This window comes from Nestor notabilis, unplaced genomic scaffold (assembly GCF_000696875.1).
Source record: "Nestor notabilis isolate BGI_N333 unplaced genomic scaffold, ASM69687v1 scaffold19131, whole genome shotgun sequence".
NCBI lineage: Eukaryota > Metazoa > Chordata > Aves > Psittaciformes > Psittacidae > Nestor > Nestor notabilis.
This window is the reverse complement of record NW_009915368.1, coordinates 68,301-78,383: the sequence shown is the minus strand read 5'-3', so window position 1 is coordinate 78,383 and position 10,083 is coordinate 68,301. Positions and strand designations below refer to the sequence as shown.

The 10,083-nt window shown below is 43.1% G+C and overlaps 1 protein-coding gene across 1 annotated transcript in view; it reads left to right on the top strand.

Annotated features, from left to right (window-relative positions):
- The first annotated feature begins 1,694 nt into the window (after positions 1-1,694).
- DOCK5 (dedicator of cytokinesis 5) overlaps positions 1,695-10,083 on the top strand; it is a 57,119-nt gene continuing 48,730 nt past the window's right edge. The window contains exons 1-3 of the mRNA XM_010024114.1: positions 1,695-1,772; positions 8,496-8,536; positions 9,361-9,416. Coding sequence (XP_010022416.1) covers positions 1,763-1,772; positions 8,496-8,536; positions 9,361-9,416 — 107 coding nt within the window. The 5' untranslated portion in view covers positions 1,695-1,762. The remainder of the gene's footprint in view (positions 1,773-8,495; positions 8,537-9,360; positions 9,417-10,083) is intronic.

Here is a 10,083-nt window from a genome sequence, read left to right as displayed (position 1 = left end):
TGCCTTTAAGGTGTTTAAACTGAATATCCAGATTACCAAGTTCTTAATTTCTTAAACTTACACAAGTTTTTATATCTTGGCTTATGAAACCATTGCAGGGAGGGAGAGGAAACTGGATGTTGAAGCAGCCAGTGCCATAGGGGCAGAAATCCAGCAACGTTCCTGTGACCCACTGGAAAACAACATCATGGATTCAACCCATCCTCTGTGTGTGTCTCTGCAGGCACTGGCGTTATAGTAGGCATGAATTAGAACCTCTGAGAACAAACACGGCCCCTGCAGCGTAAGAAAAGAAGTATGTGTTTGTGATCAGGGTCTATTTAAGATCCTGCAGGGAATTCACGTCTCCTGCCTGCTTCTCTGGGATTATTTATAGTTAGAAGCTGGTGTATGTGAGGGAATTTCCGGTGTGGTGAGCCACAGTCATTTGTTTGTGCTGGATCCTTTCCAGGAGGCAATATACCTCCTCTTGATGGAAATGATAGGCACTGGATGGGAATTTCCTGACAGAAGAGCTCTATCTTTAAATTTATTTATTGAATTTTCAGAGTTCTTCAGGCACAAACCCTCTGAATCTGAGAGATTTTCCCAGAGCCCCCTGCAAATGCTTGCATCATTGATTTGCCTTCTGAAAGATCAGCATTTGTGCTTCTTTCAATAATAGGTTTCCTTGGGGAACAGATTGGGATGTGTAAATATGGCACTTGTGTGTGTGAGGAGGTTGTGTCGCTGCAGTTAAGATGTGAACTGTACTTAAACCAGTGTTTTAAAGAAAGAAAGAAATGAGATAATCTGGTTTTGGTGGAGGAGTGGTCTGTTCTGATTCAATTCATTGAGCCATAGCAAAGCATTTTCCTGCTGCTTTATGTCTTTTTTACCTGTGCTGGTTTGAAAGCAAATTCAGATTAAACTTTCTCACCTTAGAAGCCTCCAGCAGCTCTGAGAAAGGCTTTTCTGCTTTGCCCAGGGAATCTGTGCACCCCTCAAGAAAGTCCCAGAGAAAAGGCAGTTTAGAAGCCTGGGCTTCTGGACTTAATCCTATTCCCACTGGAAAGCCGATAAGCGTTCGGATTAGCTTTGTCTTTGGTAGGGATTACATCTGCAGAGGATCTCAAGTTTTCATGCTAAGATTGGTTCTTGTCTGGGAAGAGCCTTTAGCAGTGAATAGTTGGAGACATTTAGTATAGAATAGTGCCAGTTTTGCTTAGGACGCCCAATTGATGTCGTTTTGCCAGTGCTTGTGAGTGCTACATTGCAGTTAGTGCTGTGAAATGCTGATCAAAACTCACAGCTACCTCCTTGATCCCTAACCTCTGTGTGAGGCAATAGTGACCTTTGCTGGGCAGGTTGTCAGTGAAGTGACAGGATGCAGCTTCTTCATAGAGTGTCACAGATGTGTGTTTTTAAAGGGAAAAGACAAACTTTGTAGGCTGTTAAGAATGGCATTTCTTATCCTTGCAGGAAATGATGATAGAATCTGGAAATACATATGCTACATGTTTTTCTGGTGTGTTATATACACAGGACAGCTAGTCCTGTGCTTTGTCATATCATAGTCTTCAGAGTGCTTTGTCAAAATCGTATCCTGCCTTTGACAGGTGCCATCATACCAGATTTCAGTGTCTGATCACTTCACAGCCTTCATGGTCGTGGTTCTCATTTCTCTCTCCCCCTCTTCCTCTCTTTAGCCATCTACAATTACGATGCTGTCCAAGATGTGGAGCTCTCCTTGCAAGTTGGTGATACAGTTCACATTCTGGAGATGTATGAAGGTAGGTCGCAGCTCACTTCCAAGTGCTTTGCAGTGGGTTTTGACAGTAAATGTAACCAATTCAGGTATTTTTAAAAAGAATACAAATTCCAGATCTAGATTTTCAACTTCCAATATGCCCAAAAGCACAAAGCTTGCTATGTAGAGGTAGCTGTATGCACCTTATTGTTGAAGCTGTATTAAAAAGGCATAAACCACAGAAGCATCAATCCGATCTACACTGCTCCTGGCAGAGGTCTGTCAAGGTAAGGTGTCACTGGTATCTCAGAGCAGCACTGCAAGAGGAACACACACTTTTGGCTCTTCATTCCTGTTTTCACCCCCACACCTGCTTACCTTGGCTCTTCCTTGTGCCAGGCCTCCTTCTATAGTCATGTGATGAACTGATCCAGCTAGAAAATAGTAATAATTAAAAAGAAAAGTAGCTTTTAACTTGAATTATTTCTTTGATCTGAGACAGCGGAGGCAGTGGATGAAAGAAGAGGAGAGGCCAGGTCTAATTGTTCCAAAAGGAATGTTGGTGTAAGCCATAATATCACGAGCTGGCATTATGTGTTTTAAAATGCCTCCAGTTACGGAGCTTCTGTGCCTTTTTTAGGCTGTTTCTCCCAGTACTTTACTGGGAAGTTCTTCATAATACATACCTTAATGTAAAACATCTTGCAGAAAGGCAGACAAAACCCCTGTTCTAAACACGGTGAAAATCACACTTGTGCTTCAGATCTGCTTACTGAACTAGACTGTTGGCTGAAGATTGCAATATTGGGAATGGAACACAGCCATTTAATATATTTTACAGAATGCACTCGGAGGCTCTCCAAAATTTAAAAACTCTTTCCAAAATATAAATCCAATCGTTTTCACAAGCAGCATCAGGTTGAAAGAGACTCAATGTACAAAACCTCTTCAGTATCTCTGCTGGGAACAGCAAGCTGCTTGTTTAGCATTTTGTTCTTAGCCAACTCTTCCTTTTCCATTTCTCTTTGACCTTGACACTGGAAACAGCCAGTTCCTACGTGTCAAAGCGTATTATGTTGCTGAAGTGTGTTTTTACACTGATGTGTGTGATAGTGATGAGTGTGTTTGGCAGAGAGAGAGGGAGAAAGGGAATAAAATCTGTATATAATGGTCCTAACTTACGAACTGGATTTGCGAAAAGACACAAGGAAGAGGGAGCATCAGGGATGAAAACTGCCCTCATGAAGAGGATGCATCTCAGACTTCCCATAATGTTGAGCTGTTTCTTTTTCCTTTCTTAAAACAACATCATTTTTCAATCCTACTACTTGGTTTTAATCAGCTGTTTAATGGAGAGACAGTCAAAAATAGAAAGTGAATACCCAAATGGCATCCCTTCTTCCACATGAAATATCCCAGTTTGGAACTTCAGCCTGAGGAGATTGATTGTAAACTGTTTGGGAAAGTGAATGTGTTTTGAGTGTTTTCATATACTGAGCCATCAGTGTGGTATCCTCATTTGTGACTGAGCCACCAGGACTTGTGCAGTACAACTGGATACTTGTCCTGGAAAGACCAGCCAAAATCCCAATCCAGGCATGTGAATGTGAAGTAAAAGTTGCAGGTTGCCTCTGAGATGGCAGCTCTGCTGTGGCTCCGGTCTTGTTCCCAGAAATTCATCTTTAAAACTCCAAATTCTGCTATCTGTCTGCCAGGGAGGAAATTCTTACGTCTCATTGTATCTATTTTTCTTTCTTTTGGGACTCAGCTTTCAGCTTTGTTCCCAGATATCTGTGGGTTGTGTTTTTGAGGGTTAGTGTTCCCACAAGAAGCTTTTTTTGCTTTCTTCTCGTGCTGATGATGTGAACTTCCAAATACAACTCCAGGCTGATAAAAGTGGGGGTTTGTTCACTAATCACTGCTCTTATCTAGGTACACAAGTCCCAATTTAGAAAAAGGCTCCATTTAACCAGGGTGTTGGCTTTGCAATAAGAAAGGCTCAGAGGTGCCTTGTGAAGTCCTTTTCTTAGTGCGTATGTTATCCCTGCAGCTCCCAGCTGAGGGCATTCCTTAGGCTATCGGAACATTCCTTAAGGAATTAAGGAGGAGTTTTCCAGGATTGTCCAGAGCTGTCATGTAGTGGTGGTAGCCACGTGGAAAATCTTGCTCCTTGCTATTGTTCCCTACTTCAGGATGCACAGGAGCATCTTGTGAGTTACCAGAAGGTTCTCCACGCTGTTGAACCACTATTTGCTTCCCTCTCTGGCAGCCATCTAGAACGTGCCTCCTTTTTGCTCCTGGTTGAAGCCAGCAGGTATTCATTCCTTAGCTCAGTGAAGGCTCACTGTGTATCAGCCAACCCTCACTTGAAAGCTCTTTGTATTCTGCATCTGGGCTTTGGGCTGGCTCCGCTCTGTCTGTAAGAATTGAAGTGCAGGGTTTGTCCCTTGACAGAAGGCAGCAAGGTTGAAGCTTGTGCTGGGTTTTGGTGTTAACAATAAATGTTATCTGACTCCCAACTAGCTGAATAGCTTTGAGACATAACACTGATACAGCTAACCTACTGGGGGAGGTGCGTGAGGAGCAAAGAGGAATTGAAGTGCAAGCCAGAAGGTGGGGATGCACTTTGGTGCAGGTCACAAACTTCTAATGGTATGTGGCTTTGCAGACTCTTAGGTGGATTGCCTGCAGTCAGGTGCTGCTGTTGTACTGCCTTATGGCCTCACAAGGAGAAAAAACACCTTTAAATTGCAAATTCCCTGCTCATTTATGCTAGTGCATGCTGTCGGGAGTTTGAGGCCTGTTGCAAAGGCTGGAAGTCCCTGGAAAGTTGGCCAAATTTGAGGTGAGTCTCTGCCGTGTAACTTTTGCTAGTAAAGCTTTCTTTTCCATGCCCAGACAGATGCTTTGCCTAATGTTTTGTAAGTGCCAGCTATAACTACACAGTTAGGCTTGGATTGTGAGCGCACAAAAGATAAGGGAGTGATACTATGGTAGATTGTCCATGTTGCTGAACTGCAGCTTGCCTGTGTCAAGGATTCATCAAAGGGTGATCATTCAAATTGGACAAAGTCCACAGCATTAAAGTGAAGGTCATCAGAGCTGAAACCACAGGCTGAGAGTTTGAGCTAAAGGTTTCAGGTATTTCTGGTACAAGCTATAATGTGCTGATGCCCACTGCAGCTTGGATCAATACAGAGACAACGTGAGAGCTGTTTGCTGTTGTGTTGAATAATGTCTATGCTGCAGCATTCCTTCAGTCCAGGAGAATGAAGATTGTGGCATCTTTGTCAACGTGCCATTAGATGCAGTTGTGAGTGAGGTTTGCAATGCTGATAGGGTCTAAACTTGCATCTTCAGTGGTTTACTTTGATTTTAAATAACTTCTGAAATGCCTCAGTTGGGCTTCAAGCATGCTTTGGAACACCCTGGTGTGTTTATTAGACAGGAAGATCTGGAGGATACCAGTTTTCTTAGACTTACCTTCCCTTTAAAACAAATACACGTGTACCCCCTGTGAAGAATGGTTTTCTCAGTTTAGGGGTCTTTTTCACACTACACTCTTCTAAACTGCAAAGCAAGGGGGTTTTCCCCTCCTTTCTCTGCAGAAGGGCATGAGGCCTTTGTGCAAAATTACTTTATCCACTCGATAATAAGATAAGCAGAGTGTGCTTATCCAGCAGGATTGCCAAATATTGTCAAGACTGGGCATATGCTGCAGAATCCAAGAGAAGAAGGAAACTTGCTGCACCCAAGGCTGCTTCAGTGCAGGATTTACTCTCTGGGAATCTGTCCTTGAGCAGTGAGCTGGGGAGGATACATTTCTGTTTAAGGGAATCTCTTCTAATCAGCACTGTATGTTGTTATTTCATGGAAGCTGTGGGAAATAGCCAAGTAGTGGATAGAAGGAACGTGCCCACATACTGTGATTCCTATCAGTTTCTTCTCCCAGTGACAAGTTTGCATTGAATTTGATCCTAATTTCAATCTTTTATGTTTCCTCTGACCACTGCAGGCAACTGAAGCAATCCCTTGTTTTACTTCAGTGCAGTGCTGTATGTTGTGGTTCTGAGAGACTACACCACAGTGGAAGAGGAACAGAGACCTTGTGGTTAAGCACGTGATGTGGGACTGCATCGCTGTGGATAACTTCTCATCACCTAAACTCTTGTCTTTCGAATCATTTTTCTGATCTTTTGCATACCGTGTAAAATTCTTTTAGTGCAAAGGTAGAATTGAGGACAACAGTTCCATTGAAAACAAAAACCAAAGCCCAAACTTGATGACATTTCTTTGCAAGACACAGTCTGCTCTTCCTGCATTCTTCATCAGGCTTCCATTTTAAAGAGTGGTGTAGTAGCCAAAACTTGCCCTGTCTCCAACTGAAAAGCCTTGCTCCATTTAGCACCTCTCAGCTGAGGAAAACACTCAAGAGAAACACTTAAATAGTCTTTTATTCCCATGAAGCTTTAGGCAGATTTTGGTTTCTTTTTGAAGATGAAATCAAGGAATCAGTTGCCCACCAGCAAAAGCTGTTGTTCCTTTGGAAATGCTGAAGAGGAGTATTGAAAATTGGAGCAGGATTCTGAAAGAATTGCCTGAGATTCTTGTTGAAAGACTTTTGTGTCATAATATACAACGTGCTTTTATGCAATGATTGCAAAATATTGCACAGGAATGTGGTTAATGCCAAGAGGTCATGTTAAATATGAGGAAGCTGAGAGGCTGTGTCAGATGGAATGGAAATCACTGGGAAAATACTCTTGTTGAATTCCATGAGCTTTGTATTACACCCTAAATAACCAGTACTTGGTCATTCAAGTAATTACAACTTAGACAAAAATAGAGCCTAAATCTTCTCATCCCTAATCCATACCTTATCCATTGGTGCATGATCAATGGATAATCTTATCTTCATCCTGTGGAAAGAATGGAATTTCTTCTTTGCTCCTGAGTTACTACTGGAATGTTTGGGGTTGTGTGGTTGAGATGATTCACCTTCTCCTTGCTGGGGAAAGGGGACAAAGCTGTGCTTAACACCCCCCCCAAAACCAAAACTAAACACAGCCCAAATAACCCCCCATGCCCCCCCACCCAAAAAAAACCCAAAGCAAAGCAATACCAAACAACTCCCACACTAAGCTGTGATTTATGGTCAAGGGGTCTCAGATCCATGGTTCTTCATGGAACCTTCTTTGCTAAATGTATAAATATATGGGGGGAAAGAAACCAAGCAAACAAACCCCCACCCTCCCCTCTCTTCTTTGCCTGATTATTCCCTTAAATCCCTTTGCCTCTTGGTGCTGTTCCCTCGGCCAGCTGGCTGAATGTAATCATCTTGGAGCGGTGATGTCTGTCTTGATAGCTCTGAACACCATTCATTCAGGCATTATAGACCTTAATCTATACCCTTCATGTTTGCTAAGAGTCAGTGTTTTCATTTCCAGTGCAAGTAGAACCTTAGGAGAAGAGGCAAAACCAGTGCTCTGGGAGCACAGTTAACAGAGCTGGGGTTGCAGTGTCCTGACGTTTGGAATGATGTTTTTAGCGGCTGAGAGTCAGTGAGAAAGTGCAAGCTTGCATCCTGTCCCACAGTGGTGCAAGGGACATTATGTCTGCACAGCAGCATGTAAAACGAGCAGATTATTCTTCCAGAGTGTTCAATTTGTTATTTTCAGTACAGTAACTTCTGGAGGGCTGAAGGTGACGGAAACTGTTGCTTATGGCAAGGAACAGGCAGGCAGTGGAAAGAGGGCTTGAGCATGCACGGCTCTTACATGGCCCAGACAAATGACACGGTGAGGGTGGAGAGAAAATAACCCTTTGTCTTTCAGTTTGGAGGCAGTGGAGGAAGAGTGGGAGTGTCCTGCCCACAGCCACGCTCCTCTGCTCTCTGCACATTAAGCAGGGCTCGCTGGAGGACAGCACAAATCCAGCAGTTCTTCCATACACTTGCATGTCAGTGGCCTTGAAATCAAAATCCTGGTCAAACCCCGGGTGCTGAAGGGAGAGGAACCTACCTCTCAAAGTGACACCATGCTTCTGAGTCTTGGGGACCACAGTTACTACTTTGTACCTTTTACTTTACTAGATCTTGTCCAGATAATGTTGAGAAACAGTATCTGTACCAGGGCGAGCAGTTCAGGGTTGGGCCTTTTTTTACCTTATCTAATAAAACATTCTCTTTCAGCCTTCCTTTGGAGGAAGGTTTTAGACTGAGTCACAGGAGAAAATAAAGAACCTGTACAAAGCGGAGCTCAAGCACAATCTGTAAGATGATTTGGGTGAAAATGCACTTCATGGAAAAGAAGATTTTAAAGGGATGAAGTGGAATTGGACTTGGGACACTTGAATGTATTTCTCTTTGCCGAATAGATGCTATATGACCTTGGGTCGGTAGTTCTGTGTGCATGTCTGTGTGTCTCTGCCTTATCTGGCAAATGATCAGACAAGTAGTTCTGTGCTGTGGGAGCTTTATGGAGCAAGAATTGCCACTTTGAAAACACATAGCATGGAGTGGCCTGTTTTCCAATGAGCCCTCTCAGCACAACCCCAATGGATAGCTAGAGTAGATGTGAGGGTGTCAGTCCCTGGTAGGAAGAGACACCCTCTGCCCTATTCTGAGGCCCCAAGCCTGCTACAAATAGAGCAGAGGTGGCTTCACAACAGTAGATCTCAAATAAGAGGGATCAATAAATAGAAACATGGTGAGAATGGCTGTGGACAGGCAAAACTCACTATGACTGTTTTTGTTTCCCTTCGACAGGCTGGTACCGAGGGTACACGCTCCGAAATAAATCCAAGAAGGTATGACCTCAATTTTCAGGAGCTGATTTTGATTTCACGCCTTGCCAGACCCCATCCAGTGCTGGAATCTGCTGTGCTGCTGCTGTATTTCTTGTCTTAATATTGTGCAGGACTCCTGACCTCTGTGTCCTTTTCCTTAGTGATAGAAAGAAGTGCCCTTGAGCTAAATGTTTCAGAACCATTAACTGGGTACTCCTCCACTGTGAGCATGTGTAAGGGAGTTTAAAGTAGCAACATTGACTGTTGCATATCCACATACACAAACTTACTGCTTTGATATTATGGTCTTGGACCTGTACACATCCAGCATTAGTTATATGTAATGCTAAGATTAGAGTTTTGTTTTGACTTGGAAAATACTCCCCAAAATGATGCACGTATGGATCTCAGCCAAACTGCTTGAGGTTTGTGAAACCAGTCCGAAAACTGCATGGAAGTCTGGTTTCCCATAGGAATCCTGGCACCTCTCACGTGGTAACATCCATCACAGCCTCCATTTTTCAGGCATAAAGGGAGTGAAAAGAGAACAGAAAAGGATTCCATCACTCCTAGAAGATTTCTCTTAAATAAAGGAAACTTGGGGCAGGAGAATGTCTCCAAATGGTGTCTTGTGTTAGGAGGTTTTCTAGAGAACCACAGGTCCAGGGCAGCTTGACAAATGACTCCAACAATATTCTGTAGTAAGGGCGGATGAGTGAACATCAGTCACAGTTCCTGTTCTGATCATGCTCTTACCCCTTTTCCCTGCTTTCTGCTGAATACATTTTTCTCATGTTATATCCTAGGATGCAATTGATTTACTTTATTTCTGTATTTATTTTTAGGGCATTTTCCCAGAAACATATATCCATTTAAAAAAGGCAATTGTGAAGGACCAGGGGTAAGTTGGCACTTCCTGAGATGTACTTTTGGTAGCATTTAGAAACAAACAAACAAACAACTTTAGTGGTGGTTGTAGTGGATGCCACTGCTTGGTGTGTGCAGCAGCGCACAGGACCTGTGCTAGGCTTCCAGAGCTGTGTGACTTCTTTTTCTCAGAGCACTGTACATACCAAACCAGTTGTAGGTATAGGTGCAGGAGGACACTACTTGCAAGCATGAGAGAGCTCTGCTATACAAGTTAGTAGTGAGGCAGGTCAATCAAGCTACATTTAGCTCCTCTGGGGACTCCTGCAAGTCATAACACACTCCTGCTCGCAGCCAAGTAGCCAGCAGGAGTGTGGATTCCTTCCTGTCTTGGAAAACACTTAAGGAAATGACTCCTCATTTGATTCTTAGAGCTGATTCTGTGATCATTATAGTGAAAGGAAAACAGCAGTTGTGGCAAAGGAGGAGACTTTAGAAAGTACTTTCTTTACTAACTGTGGCCAAGTTACATTGCAAGTGGTGATTCTCCCAAACCTCATTTCTGTTGAGCATGTTTCTGGAGTGGATCCACTGATACTAACAAGACAAAGAAACTTGGAACATGTTTGCATTAGAAATGGATAATGAATGTGCCTGTATGTGTTGGGGAACCAACTGAACAACTTAAGAATCTTGGCATC